Raw genomic sequence first — 18,909 nt, 5'->3', positions numbered from 1 at the left:
GGTTATGTGAGGGCGGACATCCTGCTGTCCTCGGAGAACACCTGTTACAGGTAAGCGGGCTGCCTTTGTCCCCTTCAATTTGACATTCGGAGGCCTCCTGCTCTGTTCTTAAATTTAAATATTGTAAGCATCTTCTGCCTTCGAGTCATCGGGTTGTTTAAGATACTTTCCTTCCGTGTCGGTCCGGCATTTATGCCCAGTCTCATAATGATCTAAACTTTGTAAATCACTTAAAAACCCTTTTGAATACACTGGACTTGAGAGACTTGCCGATTCACCGGTGCTTTGAAGCACTTCTCTCTGCGATACATGTTGTATCGTAAATTTGTGACTTCATCCCAAATTTTAAAAACTTGGGGGAGAGTGTAGAGATCCTACCAGAAGGATTATTCTATTGTTCTAGGGGAAATATAAAAGTAGTTAGTGTGGGTGTATAGCTCCCCCATGTAGGAGATTGAGAATAGTGGGCTCTCATGCTTTATATATTCAAGCCACCATTTTATGGTGTGGAATTTTTAGTTGACCCTTCCAGAGACACCATGTCCATGGCTGTTTCTCGTTTTTTGTTAGTTTTAAGGAGGAAGGCCTCTGGGGTTTCTAGGATGAGTTCAGAATGGAGACAAAAAAGTTTCATCTTTTTGGGACTGTGTCTGAAACCTTGAGGACCATGTCTGGAAACTTGGAAATTTTTTAGTTTCTTGAGATAGGAGTCCTTCCACCCTTCTCATCTCATGTTTTGGATCCCCTTTTTGAATCTTTCATAAACCTGAGTACTCAACCAGGGGCTCAGTGTATACCATTTAGAGCATAGGTGGACTATAATTTAATCCTAGAGGATGAAGAGGTCATCATCCTTTCCTGGAGTAAGGAGGAGAGGAGAGAAGGAGACTTTGTGGACCTGTTGTTAGGTTCACTATCATCTCAAAGAGGTAAGAGGAGAAGAGGAGTAAATCTATGAGACATTATCAGAGTAGCATGAAGGATAGGAAGAAGAATTACAGGAGAGGAATGAGAAATTGGAACTTCTTTCTGTGGGATGGGATTACATTGACTAAAAGACTATTCCCTATAAATTGGGAGGCAGATTACCAATTGCCGCAAATTGACTGGAAATGAGAAGAACTTGGATTTTTTAATTGGAATTGAATTGACCCATAAAAGAACTAAATTTGTGACATCGTGTACTGAAATAACTAAAGCTGTAAAGAACATTTCCATCATAATCTGTCCATTAAAGCTATGTTGGAAACCAGCCAATGCTTCCAGGGTGATTATTGCAGTTTACCTTTAACTGATTATCATTGCTGTTTACAATGAACTTTAAATTGCTATTTGACTTGAAGCAATGCAGAGGGCCTAGAAGATTATTTTCCCCCTCACTCAGGGAATTCTGGACACTTAGATGAAATAACAATATGAGAAGATGCAAATATTAAGAGCCTTGTGTTCGAGGTGTCAGTCTTGGGACCTTATCTAGGCCTATCAGCCCGCAGATTACATATGTATTCACTGAGGTGGGAAGAGACGGGGGATATGTCTGAGGCATTTTAATATCTTAATGATATTAATGTACAAGAAGCAAATCTTTTTCAATAGAAATGAAGTTCTAGAACTTAAGAGTCACAGCTTGAAGCTTCAAAGAGGTAGACTCAAGAACATCAGAAAATATTTTGCCTTGGAATGGTTAGTAGATGCCTGAAATGCCTCGTTCATTCAAAATAAGTAACAGAATGCACATTGCATGGGATAAAAGAGTATCTCTAGTGGCACGAGGATAGAAATGAAGCAATGGGTGGCCTGCATGGAAGGGCATTGATTTGGCTGCGTTGTGCTTCCTGGAAGGTATGGGGGGTAACCCTTTGAGGCAGTGGCATGGATTCAGTCAAGTCTTGGAGAAAGCGCTGGGGTACTAATTTGAAAGACCGGGTAAAGGACAAGGGGGTAGGGGGCAGTGGATGTCTGTTTCCATATGGGAATCTCCCCAAGGTAGCTAAATTGCTGCTGGGCAGACTGGATGGGCCATTTTGATCTTTATCTGCTGCTGTGTACTCTGTTACTATGACAGATTTGCGTGGAAGGCCACAAGGGATGCAACAGTAATGCGTTTTATATTGCCATTAAGAAAGCCCGCCCGCTGGTTTGGGGAAGGTTCTGTAACGTTTCTGTCTTTGTGATCTCTTGTAGCTTGGCCTAGAACGTTTCCATGGCGTTGCTATCCTGGGCTTCAACTCCCCAGAGTGGTTCATTGCGGATATTGGCGCCATCATGGCAGGGTAAGAGCGCTCTCTCTGTCTCCCGCTTCCCTATGCAGCAGTCGGTGCATGGAGACCGGCTCATGCATTTCGGTCAGGCTGGTCGGTTATAAGATCAGGATCCCCACCAGATGATGCAGGAACCTAAGAGCCGATATTCAGAGAAAGAGGAGTGCCTGACATAGGTACTTCAGTTTTAGATGCCTAAAAGTTTTGGGTTGGAAATTCACCTAAAGTCAGACTCCTAAAACAGGTTCCCTGCTAATTTTCTCTTAAACATAAGCACAGAAATTAAACATCCAGTACTGAAAATCAGTGCTAGGTGCTTAATTTACTTCTCCCAATTTGACCCCACTCCTCACCAGTCCACTTTTAAATCATTGAGTGAAATTAGACCCTTAAATTTAGGTACTGAGCAAGTGGAATCATTGAGGGAGATCTCGGCACCAAAAGCTTTTGAATGTCAGTCCCATACTCTGTTTCTACACAGGCACAATCTCCTGACACAAGAACACATGTACTCCAAATATAATTTCAATACACATACTTTGCATGAAAGAGACCTCAGAAACAAGGGCACCAAATCTGCACCATCCTTATATTTAAATATATATTTGTAGTGCCATGTAATTTATAATCATTGTGTTATGTAGGTGGCCTCGAAGGGCCTTGCATTCTGTTACGTAAACGGGGTGTTTTCGTGTGCCCTTGGGCCTCAGCCCGACCCCAGATGAATCCAGGACCGAACCGAGGGTTGACGGCGTGTTCCAGCATGGCAAATGGTCTTACCCTCTGCCAGGCCTGCAAGCTCCCAAGGCCAACAACATGATGTTGGAAGTTGAATGTTCCTCCGACCATTCCGAGCCTTTTCGGACCTGCCGATTGGATCGGCATGGAGCAGCAGGCCTGGCCTGAGGATGAGGGCAGACAGGCCTTGACATGAAGACATGACACCAAGGTTGATGCAATGGCATCACAGATGAGGGTTGAAGTGAAGACATGATACCAGGGCTGTAGAATACGTGACACCAGGGCTGGTGCGAAGACGTGACACCAGGGCTAGTGCGAAGACGTGACACCAGGGTCGATGCTACGACATCAGAGGCATGACGAGGAACTTGACGAAGTCCAGATGAGACGAGAAGCTGGGCAGGAGGACATTGGCACTGCCTCTCAGGGCGCCCTACTCAGCCCACCTTCACGGGCGGACCCAATGGGCTGGTCGCAGACCACCTGTCCCCGCTGTGCACCCTACAGAGCCCGAAGAGGCTGGTGATGGACCACGCGGACAGCGGGACAAGCGCAGAGAAGAATCCAGTCGAGGTGGGACTCAGACGACGGGGCCAGATGTCGACCGAAGCACCACAAAGGCTGGCAGGACATGACGGCTCAGGAGCACAGGAACGAATTCCACCTGCAGGCCACTCCACGCTTGGGAAAGGTGTCATCCGAGGGAGCAAGGCCTGACAGGACCAGAAGGCTCAGGAGCGCTGAAGCGAACACCAAGAAGAGCAGGACACCAGGAGGCGAAACACCAGGAGACGAAACACCAGGACACCTGGACGAGGACCTCAGGCACGAAGACATGGCATGACATGAAGACGAAACGAAGAGGAGCTCCACGAAGACGACCTGCTGGAGCTCTGGCAGGCTGGAGCCTCCAGAGTGAAGTAACTCCGATGCAAGGCAAAGATGTAGTACGAAGACAGCCCTTTTATAGGGCTCAAGCAGGAAATCAGTCCATAGGTGGGGCCAGCAACACTTCCTGTGACTGGCCCTTTAAATATAGAAGAGAGGCGTGGCCGCGCGCCTAGGAAAAAGGAAGCAGGAACTGTGCAGGACCGTGGACAGTGATCCTGCACCAACGTCTTCAATACAGGAGGCAGGGCTGGGCCTGCAGACAGGCCCCAATGACGGCAGCGGCTCCAGCCGCTGCAGGAGGCCCCGGGGGCAGTTCCAGCTGCTAATCGAGCCCGGGGATGCGGCCTCTTGGCCACGAAGATGACGTTGACGCCGGTGGCAGCTCCTGTGCCACAAAGAGAGGCAGAGAAGACTGCGGCTCCGGCCGCGGTGAAGACAGATACCAGGGTCGGTCCCCGGGCCGCGCGAGGAACTTCAGTCCGCGGCTCCGGCCGCACTAAAGGCCCGACTCCAGCGACACCAGCCGCGTTGGGCAGTAGAAGCAGCAGAGGGTAAGAGAGTGCCTGCTTGCGGGGATTAGCTCCGCGGGCAGGGTCCATGACACATTGCCCTGAACTGAATGTGGTTCCTCAAAGTCCCATCTATATTTTTTAAGAAAATGTTTTCAAAATGCAACTAAAATACATTTTTCAAAAAATCATCATTCTTAATCGAGGTAAAACAAAGTAAAACTGAGACAAATCACTTATCTTAGGGACTGACCATCTCAATTTAGGTGTCGAGAGAAAGTTATATTTAGAACATTGTGCAAAAGTGCAGCCCGACGCTGCAGTGTTTCAAATCTACTTTTCTTCCTCAGGGGCTGAATCAGCCATGGCGGTGGTAGTGCAAGAACCTATCAGCTGTCAAAGTCATGAACATATCCCTAAAACAAACATCCATCAAATAAGAGCGATGTAGCTAACAAAGAAGAGTCAATAAACTTCCGAACAATAAATTTTGCATGTTGTAAAAAATCTATCTCTGCTCTTGAACAGATGAAAACCTCTGTGCTATGTACTCACAACAAAGCTGCAGACATTTATCTGAGAACTGCACACTTTAATGGAGGCGCCGCAGCTTGCTGACGCCATTTAAAGCAAAGTCCGTGTGGAGGGTGGTGCTGTCAATCAAACGCCTGTCCTAACCGCGTTGCTCCAAAAAAAAAGAATGTATTAAGTGCCTACTCAGCTAAAGAGAATGACATTCAGTTCTTTCATAGAGACCTGAGGCTGCTACTGAATCGAGAGGACATATCCAGTAAACGTCACGCTTGTTTAATGCAGCTTGAACACTGGCACCTCGTGGGGGGATTTGAATTTGTTCTAAGATGGTCCATGGTAGGTCCAAAAAAAAAAAAAAAAAAGAGTGAACCAAGCAAGGAGCACGTGGATTGTGTGTTCCAGTGCGGCTTCGGTGTTCAATGCGTCATGTCCGGATTTTTCTGGAGGTGCAACCCACGTAGATGAATGGGCATAGGCTGAGAGTTAGTCAGTCTCAAACACCCCAAAAACTGTTTGTCCCGTACGGGGATGTTGCCACATGGGCCAGCCATTGTACTTTCACACGTATCACAAGATCCAGAGGCGTTGTCTCCTGCAGCAGGAGCGATGTGTGGGACTGCCGAGACCACACAATCTTTAACGTTTCTGCTGCGTCTGTATACAAACAGGAGGGAACGTCGAACACCAGATAGACGTTCAGAATGTGCCAATGGCTTTTAATGGACGAAGCAATTGTATGAGTAACATTACAATACTTTAAAACTTCTCAGATGCACGTCTAATACAGCTAGGTGGGGTCTTTCGGCTCTGCACCTTAGTAAGTGTAAGGCAGCCTAGGCCTTACTATAGTGATGAATTATGTCCAGCTCTAGCCTTGAGAATTTTCCAGCAACGGGAGGTTCTGGGAGGTGTGGATCTAAGTGGTGAGTAAGAGGCAGTCCTTTACCCAGAGGAGGTAACTATGGTGCGTCCACAAGCACCAGGGAGCAGTTGGGAGAAGGACTTCTGAGACGGAGATGTTTGCAGTCTTGGAGCCTCGGCTTTTGAGGAATTCCGGGCTCACAGATTTGCTGTGAAATTTTGCTGGAGAAGCAAAGGGAAGCCTTCCAGGAACAGCCCAGAAGCCATCTTGGTATGTAATGGACCCCTCATGTTGACAGGGACACCAATCTGCCCGGGGAAGCCACCGCTGGAGGTGAGATTACAGGAACGGAAAGTCTTCTGGGCTTTTCCCTGTGGCCTGGAGGAAGCAAGGACGTCTGAGAGGGAGAAATTCTCTTTGGACTGTGTTCAAACACTGCTTGAAGAGGAACTGGGAGTAACACCTGTGAATTGTTTGAGAAACGATTTCTGATCTTAATCTGTGCTATTTTAAGTTTTCAGCTTTTTCTGAAATTCAGACTCTGAAATAAAGTTTCCTTTCTATTTTGGAACAACAATCTGGGTGTGTGGCTCTTCTTGGGCCCCATGGCAACAGCTGTTCCCAATGGAAGGAACCCTATGCTGGGGCTGCAGACAGGTTCTCCCAGCCCTACAGCACCCAAGGATGAACCCCTGGCAAAGGGGGTGGGGATTTACATAAGTTAGGTAGAAGGGAACCCAAAGCTGGCTCATCTATAACTTTCTCCAGACGCTTCTGGCTGTTCTCCAGTGGAAGAATTTCCTCCATGACTCCCAAAATAGCATTCTCTTCCTTTATACAATGAGAGAGTAACTTAGCATTGCGTAACAATAGTGGACGATTCTAGAACGAGAGAACATGGCTTATCTTCCTGCCGATACTTATAGAAACATAGAAATGACGGCAGAAGAAGACAAAACGGCCCATCCAGTCTGCCCAACAAGCTTCACACTTTTTTTTTTCTCATACTTATCTGTTAATCTTGGCTCTTAGTAACCTTTTGGTTCTATTTCCCTTTCACCCCCACCATTAATGTAGAGAGCAGTGTTGGAGCTGCATCTAAGTGAAATATCTAGCTTAATTAGTTAGGGGTAGTAACCGCCATAATAAGCAAGCTACACCCATGCTTATTTGTTTACCCAGACTATGTAATTCCGTCCTTGTTGGTTGTTGTCTGTATATAGATCCACTTTTCTTCATTCCCCCTGCCGTTGAAGCAGAGAGCTAACTTGCATTGAAAGTGAAGTATCAGACTTTCTCCCCTGCCGTTGAAGGCAGGGGAGAAAGTCGTGTTAAAGAACGATATCATCCCAGCTGCCAGCCACGAGAGTAGGATCATTTGTAGGTTCTCACTCCTTTTGTCCTTTTCATTGGTATTGTGTCTTGAGCAGAGGAGAATAAAAACAACCCTCTTCTTAAACCTGCTCCTCTCCCGTCCTGTGCCTAACCACACAGCTTTGCAGTAATCATCCAGCCTCCTGCGTAGCCTGCCAGACAGACCCGGCAATGATATTTCTGTCAGACCCAGCTGCGAGTTAATTCTTTCATCACAGCCTATCAAACCGATCTGGCTGCCCGGTTACCTGCCTTTCTGCTAGGACTTTCTGCTAGGACTTTCCTATTACCCGCTGTGCCGTTCTTTCTGGCATCTCCAACACTCATTACTTGAATTACTTGAGTCGGGCCTTTTAAACAAAACCCTTCCAACGCACGACACAAGCTCTTTCTTCCACCATCTCTTCACATTATTTTCCACTAAGGATCTTCTGTGCTTATCCCGTGCTTTGTAAAAGTCTGTTACAGTTTTAACCTCCAACACCCAGCATTGCATGCGTGCACCAGCCTTTCCGTGAAAAAGTATTCTCCCAGTGTCGGTCCTTTGATGCATCCATGGCGTTTCAGATTATGACCCTTTGCTCTAGAACTTCTTTTTCCTTGACTGTTTGGGCACTTTTAATACCATTCGGATATTTGAATGTTTCCATCATATCTCCACAGTCTTCCCTTTCTTAAAGATCATCTCATATGGCCTTTGCCGTAGACCTCAAACCATTTTGGTGGCCTTTCCCTGGACTACCTCCAGCCTGTCTTCATCCTGTGGAGGTGCAGCCTCCAGAAATGGACAAAATATTTCAAGTGAGATCTCACCAGTAACCTACACTGAGCTTTATGGACTCCGTTTTTCTGCTGGTTATGCCTCTCCCTAAGCACCCCAGTGTCTTACTGACTCTGATAACTGTCCTATCAGGCAGTTTCACTAATTTGGGATGATCAGACACCATCAACCCAATGTCTCTGTCTTCCCATTGTTTACCGCCCCCTTGGATTCCTGGACGTCAGATGCAGGACTCTTGCACATTTTTTTACATTGAATCTGAACTGCCAGGCACTTCACTATTCCTCAGGTTTTCTTCGATCACTTCTCCTTCTGTCTGCGTCCTCAGAAGTGTCCACTCTATTGCAGATCTTACTGTTATCCACTCTTCCTAACCCACTTGCAATATCAGTCACAAAGACACAGACCACAGCTACCCCAATTCCAAGCCCTGAGACACTCTCCGCTAATCTCCTTTCTCTCCTCAGAGAGAAATCCACGTACCCCCACCTAGGTGCCCAACCCTAGCCTGCTTAGCTTATTAATGAGGATCTAATGCGAGACAGGATCAAAAGCTTAACTGAAATCCAAGCAAATCACATCCAGTACGCACCTTTCATCTAATTCTCTGGTTGGCCAATCGAAGAAATGGATTAGACTTCTTTGACAGGGCCTTCTTCTGGTTAATCCCTGCTGCCTGGGATCCTGCAACCTGCCGGGCTACAGATGTTTCACTGTCCTTCGGCAGAGTCCCCAGAGTTCATGGCCTCTTTCTTAATCGAATGAGGGGAGTGCTCAGCCTCTTCATTCAAAATCTATGTTCACATTAGGGAAATATTTAAAATGGGGGAAAGGAAGCCATTGCAGTTAGAATTTTCAAAGACTTAGACATCTGCTATGGAGGTAAAAACACCATTCACCTGTATAATTCAGACTGCAAGTAGCTTTTCAGCCACCTAAATCGAAGCGTATATATTGACAAAGAGCACTAACTTGTCCTAAAAAGTGTCCCAAAGGGGCAGGATGAAGGTGTATATATGTCCTGAAACCTATGGAGGTAATTTTCAAAGGAGTTACACACATGTATCATAGCAATTTTCAAAAGCCCATTTACGTGCAAAAATCCTTTTGGAAAATTACATCCTCTGGGATCCAGGACTTCAGGAGACCTGAGCGACTGACACTGCCACAAGTTGGGAGATGTCGGTGTAACTCGCTGAGAATATAAAAATGTACAGGCTGCGGGGCAGAATCACGTCCATGAGGATCCCGCACCGTCACTTGCCCTCCTAGCTGTCTAAACAACGGGAACACCTTCCAGGTGCCCCACAAATTCCAATAGAATCCCCTAAGGACCAATCCAGATCCCCAGGGGCAGTAATCAGAGTCCGGGCTCCTCAGAGTCATCCCTCGGCTCCAGGCCTAGACCCTGGTTCAACACCAGCTGGCACCTGATTTTCTGCACTCAGTTTGCCTCGCCTGTATGCACACATTTGCATGATTTTCAGGCTCATTGACCACGGGTACCTTGTGTTTGAGATTCGCCGTGCTCCGTGCAGGAGTTCAGGTGCACGCGTATCCTTCTAGTTGGCCCCACCTTACTGAAAACGTGCTCCTGGAGGTTTATGGTCACTTATAGGGCAGTCTCTTCTCTTTCTATGCAATCAGATGAGGCTGGTCAGACATTAAACTGGAAACCAGAGATACTGAGAAGTTTATTTGCCCTGGACTCTGAGTATTACATTTCTTCTCGCTCTCTCTCTCTCTCAGTGGCTTTCCTGCTGGAATATACATCACGAGCTCCCCGGACGCATGTCACTACGTGGCGGAGAGCTGTGCAGCCAATATCATCGTGGTGGAGAATCATCATCAGCTCACTAAAATCCTGCAAGTAAGTCTGTACCCACCTCAGTCACTCCATGTCTCTGCTCAGTCCTGTTATTCTGCTGCTGCTGGTGGATCAGCCAGGAAAGTAAAACCTTCCTACTGATGAAGCCGGATATTCATCCCCACAAATAGCCAGGAACGTGTAACTGAATATCTGAGTAAGTGTGGCTGGCTAAATGTACCCAGTTATCATACCTGCTCTGTAGCTTTATGAGTATCAACCTCAAGGGAATAAACTTTACACATGTGCAGCTAGGGTAACCTTCAGTAATAGTAGTCCTCATCTGACCCAGGTGGAGATCCAATGCCTCCAAACTCCAACTTTCACCAAACAAAGCTGGAGCTTATTCTCCAAAGCACGAAAATGGAGAAAACGTTCTCATCTATGCATCTGTCTACGAGGTTTTTGAGGTTAATTAACCAATTCATGATAGGCCAGCTAGGATTCTTTCTCTGAATCAATATGTCCATGTGGAACCAGACAAACCGTCAACCCCATAGCATACCGAAAACCCAGAGAAGGGCATGGATCATTCAACTGCAAATCCAGCAATGCGATACACCTCAACCAGTGCAAGCAATGTCCCAATCGCAGGATATAGGAGAGACATCAGAATGTATGCCCGTCATTATACCATAGTATATCCAATCAGAACACCAGCACACTTATCAGAATGGGCGAAACAAATGGTCATTAGATGGCGCCATCTATTGTGTTACTATAATCTAAGTGCATCGACTGATGGAAGACACGTGAGTATTGGTTTCCTGGGGAGAATGTGTGTTTAAAGCTTGCAAAACATTATTGAGGGTTGAAGTAATAAGAAAACAAGAACATAAGAAGTGCCATACTAGTTCAGACCAAGATCCATTGAACCAAGAATCCTGTTTCTGCCAGTGGCCAATCCTGGTTACAGGTACTCAGAAGATCTCAAATAGTAGATCTATTCCTTGTTGCTCACTCCCAGGGATAAGCATTGGCAGTTTCAAGTCTACCTGGCCAATTTTGTCCAAATCTCTCTTAAACCCAGCTACACTAACAGCTTTTACCTCAGCCTCCAGCAATGAATCCCAAAACTTGATTGTGCATGGAGTGAAAGAACACTTTGTCCAATTCGTTTTAAATGTGCTGCCTGTTTGTTTCATGGAGTGTCCCTAATCCTAATACTGTCTGAAAGCAGCATTCAATGGTTGTCAGTGTCATAAGCCGCCAAGAGATTGCCAATAGTTTGGCATTTCTCAAAGCCATCCTTGATATGCCGGCTGAGATTCAGTTCCTGGCCTGTATATGACCTGCCCGACTGAAAGCCAGCTTACCCGAGAATGAACTTTTTCCATATTAGGTGAAAGCTCTCATAAAGTTTGTAGAGATGGCAAAGCAAGCGAATTGACCAAAAGCACTTCTGATCCAGGGGGTTCTTATCTGGTTGCAAAAGTGCAACGAGACGTGTTGTGTCCAGCTCCCGGGGATACAATTTGACTTCATACGGAAACTGAAATTTTTCAGGAGCTGCTCCCTGGTTGCTGCTCTGAAATCTTTAATTTGTTCATGGCCAACAGCCGAACCTGCCACAGTCAGCTTTTCCCACTTCTGCCATTGTGAACCTCTCACTGAAGATCTTTCCTTATTGTTTTTCAATTGCACTTCCATTTAAATTCAATGTACAAAAGCATAAAATCACGTTGTAACAACACTTCACCTACAAGCCTCACTACACACAATAAACAGTAATCAAACTAGAACTTAACAAATATATAAGGACCTTCCTTCTCAGTGCTTATTTTATATTTTCCCAGGAAACTTTCACTGTTTACTATAATAAAGACGAATAAACTCCTGGGAAAAGTAAACTAAAAACTGAAAGCAAAGATCCCCTGCAAATAGAATACCAGAAAAAAAAAAACAAAGAAAATCAGAACAGCAGAAATGCACCGATTCAATGTCAAACAATAAGCGCACATATTCAGTGTAAAATACTTGAAAGCAGAGCCCAAATGCACATGACTGCGCTGCCAGCGCCGTGAAGGGAAAACTGAAAAGCCGAAAGCCTTCCCCAAGGTCCAGCTTCTCAGCTTTCTTCTCTCCTCTGCAGAATTCCCTAGGTAGGAAGGGCTGCACGCAGTCTGTTCTTGTGCCGACCTCAGGGACCCTCCAAGGTCACACCGTGGTAACCAGAAACTATAAGGTGCTGAGGGGCCATCTTATGTAACGTACGACAGGGTAAGGCTTGAAGCAAAGGAGAGGCTCTCTCTCTCTATCTCTCCTTGTCTCTCCAGTACTTTTTTATTTGCAATATTTTGTAACAATTGCACTTAAATTGTAAGTTTCGTGGGCAAAGCCCTATAGCAGTGGTGGCGAACCTGTGACACGCGGGCCACAGAGGGCACTCAGAGCCCTCTCTGTGGGCACGTGCGCCGTCGCTAGGGTTGCCAACCGTCCGGATTTCCTCCGGACACTACAGCTGCCTAGCTCCATGGGTGCCTGCTGTCCGCACCAGCGGCGGTAACTGCGCAGCCGTCTCCTTCTCCTGCGCCTCCGCCGGCGGTGCGCGTTGCCGGGCTGCTGTCTGGCTCTTCTTCCCTGGCGTTGGTGGCCGCAGGTGGCCAGAATCTGGGCACTCCCCAGTGTCTGCCCCTTGCTCTTCGGGTAGGCAGTGCAGATTCCTGCGCTCTCCATTTTCTGATGTGTAAAGCCCCCGGCGTCGGGGGCAGAAATTGTTGAATTGAATTTGTTGTAATCGCTCATCTTCTTGTTGGCGTCCTGCCAGCCGGTGCCCGCTTTCCGACACTCCTGGCAAATGAGTGCGGATATTTCAGGAGCTGCAAGTCTCTTTATTTTTCCAGTAACTCAAGGTCACACTAAAGTTGTGCTGCCTTTTTATGTGTATAATCTCCCTTGGGGGTGGAGGGGAGAATCTAGAGCTGGTCGCCCCTTTCCTAAAACGTGATCAGCCAGTTATATTAGCGTGCAAGGAGTTCAGAACGTATAGTTTCCCAAAAAATGTGGTGATCTCTGTTTTTTAGGTTTCTAAATGCTCATGCAATGTTTTTCCGTCGTTAGCACAAATTTAATAATGGCGGGATTGTAGCAAAAGCGTTTTGCGCAGTAGCTGTCCAGTTTACCGCTCAGCAGGAACTCCTCCCCTCGATAGCCTCAATCATGACTGAGGGGACCTTGCTCCCTGACCGTCTTTAAATACCGGTTGACCCCCCCCCCCGCGCTTACGCACCTGCCGTTGCTATAGCGACGGGCAATCGTTGAGCTGCTGCGGCTGTCAGCGCTCGCAGGATGTGCTGTTGGTATCTTACGTAGAGACGCGCGGCCGGGTGGACTATTTTTTAGGCCTTGTAGGTTGGCGCTGTCGCAGTTTGAATGTTGGCCTCGATTAGGAAGAGCTCATGGTAGTTCGTGTCAGAACTAAACTAAAACCTCAGTATTATTCAGGTTAAATGGCCGTGTTGGCACTTTGCGATAAGTGGCTTTTGGGTTGCAGTCTGGGCACTCGGTCTCTAAAAGGTTCGCCATCACTGCCCTATAGAGACACTAACAATAGCCTATATAGGGGCTCGTTAAGGTCTACATAATCTCCTTTTCAGATGAAATTCCAAAGGAGTTACATGCATAAATGTAAGACTAGTGTAGCAATTTTCAAAAGCCCACTTCCATGGGTAAAATGCCATTTAGGCATGTAAAACCCAGTTTTAAATGTGTACATGCTTTTGAAAATTTGGCCCAAAGATTGGCCGGCTCTTATAGGGTCAACACTCATGAATCAACCTTAGGGTCTCATTTAGTCAGCATTTTCCCATGGACACAGAATGGGAGCAAAGCCTTTAGTAAAGCAGGCCCTTAGTTTTATAAAATTCTGGAAGGGGCAGTTATCTGGCATCAAAACTGAGCTACAACACGAATGCATCTTTCTTCTGTAGCCCGCTCCCCATTCATGTTACCCTTCTCTTGTACCTCACGTCATGCATCTGATGAAATGGGCTCTGTCCTCTCTAAGCTCGGGCCTCAATAAATTGGTTCGTCTATAAGGCACCATCCGCCTCGTCTCATTTCTGCTACATCATGAATGGCTTTTGTCTCTCAAACACTCATAGCTCCCTGTAATGTTGGAACAACGTCCCAACTTTGAGGGCTCTCTCTTTGCTGATCACAGAGCCTCTGTCTTTGGCCCCTTGAATCTCTAAGCAGGTGTTCAGACTGCTCTTAGTCTGTGGGGTTGAATGTCATCAGTACAAAGATAACACTCAAACCCACATTTCCTAATCACTGAAGAAGAGGGCTGCCCATAGATACTGAATAAAATGGGCAAGAATGCAGACCCCTGCGGGACTCCACACCTCAGCTGGCCCGGCAAGGGAGGCGCACTCTATCAATTAAGGGGGATTCAAAGCCATTGAAAAACCTAACCTCCCAGCCCCGATCTATACATCTGAGTAGTGTCTGATAGTCTCCTAGATCCAAAGCAGTGAATAAATATAAAAGAATCAATAGGATTCTCTCCCCTCAATCAGTAATAAATTGCAATTTATCTGGAAATGCTTACATGCACTATTGCACTGGTGAACCCTCAGTCTATCAAGGAAAATAATTATTTCCATTAGTCTACCTAGTACTGGGAAATTAGACACCAGTCAATAAATGGAACAAATATCCGGATCTAGAGAAGACTTCTTTAATACTGGTTAGGGATGTGCAGAGGAGCCGCATACATTTCATACGGCATTCGTATTCGTCAGGGCCAGATACGTTGTATGCGTTCAAAGGGGCCCTCCGATCCATTGATACTTGCCATTCTTATTCATTTCCCTTTTTATTTAATTAACTACAACCCCCCCCGCACCCTCCTGACCCCCCCCCCACCAAGACTTGCCTAAATTCCCTGGTGCTCTAGCGGGGTCCCAGAGCGTCTCCTGCCCTCCCTCCGTCGGCTGCCGGCACCATCTTGTGCTCCTACCATGTGACAGGGGCTGACCAATGGCAGCGGTAGCCCCTGTGACATAGTTAGGGTAAAGGCTATCGGCGCCATTTTGATTACTGGCAGCCGACGGCCCGAGTGCAGGAGATCGCTCCCGGATCCCTGCTGGACCGCCAGGGACTTTTGGCAAGTCTTGGGGGACCCTCCTGACCCACACAATGCATCACGGCCAAATCATTCGGCCGTCGAAATGGCAATTTTAAACAACCCTCCCACCTTCCTGACCCCTCCCCCCCCCCCCAAGACTTGCCTAAATTCCCTGGTGGTCCAGCGGGGGTCCCAGAACGCCTCCTGCCCTCCCTCCGTCAGCTGCCGGTGCCATCTTGTGCTCCTACCATGTGACAGGGGCCGACCAATGGCAGCGGTAGCCCTTGTGACATAGTAAGGGCAAAGGCTATCGGCACCATTTTGATTACTGGTAGCAGACGGCCCGAGTGCAGGAGATCACTCCCAGACCCTCGCTGGACCACCAGGGACTTTTGGCAAGTCTTGGGGGACCCTCCTGACCCCCACAAGATTTGCCAAAAGTCCAGCGGGAGTCCGGGAGTGACCTCCTGCACTCGGGCCGCCGGCTGCCAGTATTCAAAATGGCGCCGATAGCCTTTGCCCTCACTATGGCACAGGGGCCGACGGTCGGCCCTTTTGACATAGTGAAGGCAAAGGCTATCGGCACCATTTTGAATACTGGCAGCTGACGGCCTGAGTGCAGATCACTCCTGGACCCCCACTGGACCACCAGGGAATTTAGGCAAGTCTTGGGGGGGGGGGGTCAGGAAGGTTGGAGGGTTGTTTAAAATTGCCATTTCGACGGCCGAATGATTCGGCCGTGATGCATTGTATTCGTGGGAAATCGCGATACGTTTCGCGACGCAACAAATACAAAGAATCCGGCCATATACATTGCGGATTTGCGATACGTTGCAAATGAATGCACACCCCTAATACTGGTCCAATAGCAGAATTCTTTACACGAGAAGGAAATTGAGCATCCGGTTAAATACAGCGTCATCTGCAACCCTACATAGTCTGGAAGGGCAGCAATCTAACATACACGCGGTTAGCCTCATTTCCCCAAAGTGTACTTTCATTCCTGGAAACTTTTCAGAGTTTGCACATTGGAAGACGAGCTCTCTGCCAGAGATCTAGCCAACAGGTCTCTTTTGGTGTCTTCTTCCACCCAGACAGTCACCAGCTTTGATTGTAAAGGGATTGCTATCCACAGCTGTCTGATACAGTAGATTCTTAACTACTGCGAGCAGTTCTTTAGAATTCTTGCAGGCAGCCCAAGGACCCTCAGCCTTCAGGATGAGTTATGCACTGTTGGTTTGGTGATTTGCCACTTGAAGCTGTTTAAATGCTAAGTCGTCGTGCTGTTCTGCCTTCCATGGCTCGTTGCTCAGTTTCTTGATTGTGGACCATTGAGGGTCGTAGCTGCGTTTTTTATTAGCTCCTGCCATGACTTGCATTGTTCCACTGGCAATCTGTGTTTCATTCTCTATTGTGAAAAAGCTTTCTCAACGTTTTCACAGATTCTACATGCAACACAAGCACAAGAGAAAGAGGATCCTGGGCTTGATGGACCCTCAGTCTGACCCGGTGTGGCGCAACTTCTTATGTTCTTCTTAGAGAGTTTCCCAGGTGTACAAAACACCTCAGCTGTTCAGTCCAACATAGTTCAAGACACTAAGACACAAGGGGGACAACCCTGAGCATCAAAGAATCTGTCTGGTATGGTAGAGGTTTGAAATTCTAATTCTTGTATTTCCTATTCAGATTCAACACAAGCTGCCCCAACTCAAGGCCATTATCCAATATCACGGGGAGCTACAGGAAAAGAGACCCAACTTCTATACGGTAAGAGAGAGTCAGTGCTCTTAATTCTCCTCCCCTCCCCGTTGTATATTATCAGAGGGAGCTGCAGAAGAGACTCTACCTCTATAAAGTAAGAAAGAGTCAAATGTGCTTGATCCCCCCCTCCCCTCCCACATTACAGATTACCATAAGGGCTGGAGGAGAAGATGCCCAATCTCTACATGGTAAGAGAGAGTCAATGTACCTAATCCTTCTCCTTTTCCCTCCCATTATGCAATGCCACAGAGAGCAGCACAAGAGGAGACTCAATCTCTACATGGAAAGAGACTGTTGCTGCTCTGATCCCTCCCCCTTTATATAGTGTAATGGGGAACTGCTTTATATAGTCTTGTTAGGGTATATAATTACAGAAATTAGTAACCAGGTACTTTGCAAATCTGTGTCATATTAAAGGTGTTCCATATCAAAATAAACTAACAAAATCATATTATTCAATGTAATGTGGTGCCTTTGTCTTAAGGCAGACCACCTAGAAGCTAGAGCTTGCCTCATCTTTTTGCAGCTCTCTACAATGAAAAAGGAGTTGACTCAACTTAAAGCAAAATTACCTGCAATTAAAGGGGCTAAATAGGAATTAGCAACCACAAAAAACTCCTCCCCTACTTGACAGCATTCAGAAAGTCTATCCCTTCTCCCACAGAAGATTCAGACAGAATAAATGGCTTACCATGGGCACTGGTAGGATAAGACCTGTGACCCAGAGACACCCATTCTCCCCAATTGTGCAATCAGGACATCCACTTCCACTCCCACAGAGGATTTGGAAACCCAGAAATAAATGGATTACAGTGGGCTCTGGTGAGTTAAGATCTGTAACACAGAGATTCTCATTTTCTCAAATGATACTTGTGGGGATCTATTGCCAACTTCACCTCCTGCCTGCAAGTGGTGCTATGAGCTCCTGGACAATGAATCCAGTCTTCTCAGTTCCGTGTCTCTCTCTTTGAGGTTCCTAAACCCAGTGGTCATCTTGTTTCCTGTCCAGACATGTATTTATATTCAGGCTTTTTCCCAGTTGCAAGAGCTTGGTCTTACCTGTGTGCATTAACCCCTGCCTGTCTTTGTCCGGTGGGAGGAGTTGATGCAGCTGGGGGGCAGGGGTGGTCAGTGGTCTGTACTGTGTGCATTAACCCCTGCCTGCCTCTCTCTGACAGTCCTCTTGTTCTCTCTGTGCAGTGGGAGGAGTTGATGCAGCTGGGGGGCAGGGGAGGTCACTGGTCTGCACTGTGTGCATTAACCCCTGCCTGCCTCTCTCTGACAGTCCTCTTGTTCTCTCTGTGCAGTGGGAGGAGTTGGTGCAGCTGGGGGCAGGGGAGGTCACTGGTCTGTACTGTGTGCATTAACCCCTGCCTGCCTCTCTCTGACAGTCCTCTTGTTCTCTCTGTGCAGTGGGAGGAGTTGATGCAGCTGGGGGGCAGGGGAGGTCACTGGTCTGCACTGTGTGCATTAACCCCTGCCTGCCTCTCTCTGACAGTCCTCTTGTTCTCTCTGTGCAGTGGGAGGAGTTGATGCAGCTGGGGGGCAGGGGAGGTCACTGGTCTGCACTGTGTGCATTAACCCCTGCCTGCCTCTCTCTGACAGTCCTCTTGTTCTCTCTGTGCAGTGGGAGGAGGTGATGCAGCTGGGGGCAGGGGTGGTCACTGGTCTGCACTGTGTGCATTAACCCCTGCCTGCCTCTCTCTGACAGTCCTCTTGTTCTCTCTGTGCAGTGGGAGGAGTTGATGCAGCTGGGGGGCAGGGGTGGTCACTGGTCTGTACTGTGTGCATTAACCCCTGCCTGCCTCTCTGACAGTCCTCTTGTTCTCTCTGTGCAGTGGGAGGAGTTGATGCAGCTGGGGGGCAGGGGAGGTCACTGGTCTGTACTGTGTGCATTAACCCCTGCCTGCCTCTCTCTGACAGTCCTCTTGTTCTCTCTGTGCAGTGGGAGGAGTTGATGCAGCTGGGGGCAGGGGAGGTCAGTGGTCTGTACTGTGTGCATTAACCCCTGCCTGCCTCTCTCTGACAGTCCTCTTGTTCTCTCTGTGCAGTGGGAGGAGTTGATGCAGCTGGGGGGCAGGGGAGGTCACTGGTCTGCACTGTGTGCATTAACCCCTGCCTGCCTCTCTCTGACAGTCCTCTTGTTCTCTCTGTGCAGTGGGAGGATTTGATGCAGCTGGGGGCAGGGGAGGTCAGTGGTCTGCACTGTGTGCATTAACCCCTGCCTGCCTCTCTCTGACAGTCCTCTTGTTCTCTC

The 18,909-nt window shown here is 47.5% G+C and overlaps 1 protein-coding gene across 1 annotated transcript in view; it reads left to right on the top strand.

Moving 5' to 3' along the window:
* Positions 1 to 18,909, top strand: part of LOC115079591 (long-chain-fatty-acid--CoA ligase ACSBG2-like) — an 89,150-nt gene that overhangs the window by 36,928 nt on the left and 33,313 nt on the right. The window contains 3 exon segments of the mRNA XM_029583263.1: positions 2,185 to 2,273; positions 9,703 to 9,823; positions 16,578 to 16,658. Coding sequence (XP_029439123.1) covers positions 2,185 to 2,273; positions 9,703 to 9,823; positions 16,578 to 16,658 — 291 coding nt within the window.

The sequence above is a fragment of the Rhinatrema bivittatum genome, chromosome 1 (genome assembly GCF_901001135.1).
Source record: "Rhinatrema bivittatum chromosome 1, aRhiBiv1.1, whole genome shotgun sequence".
Taxonomy (NCBI): Eukaryota; Metazoa; Chordata; class Amphibia; order Gymnophiona; family Rhinatrematidae; genus Rhinatrema; species Rhinatrema bivittatum.
The sequence above is the reverse complement of the archived record's forward strand: the minus strand, read 5'-3'. Positions and strand labels throughout refer to the sequence as shown.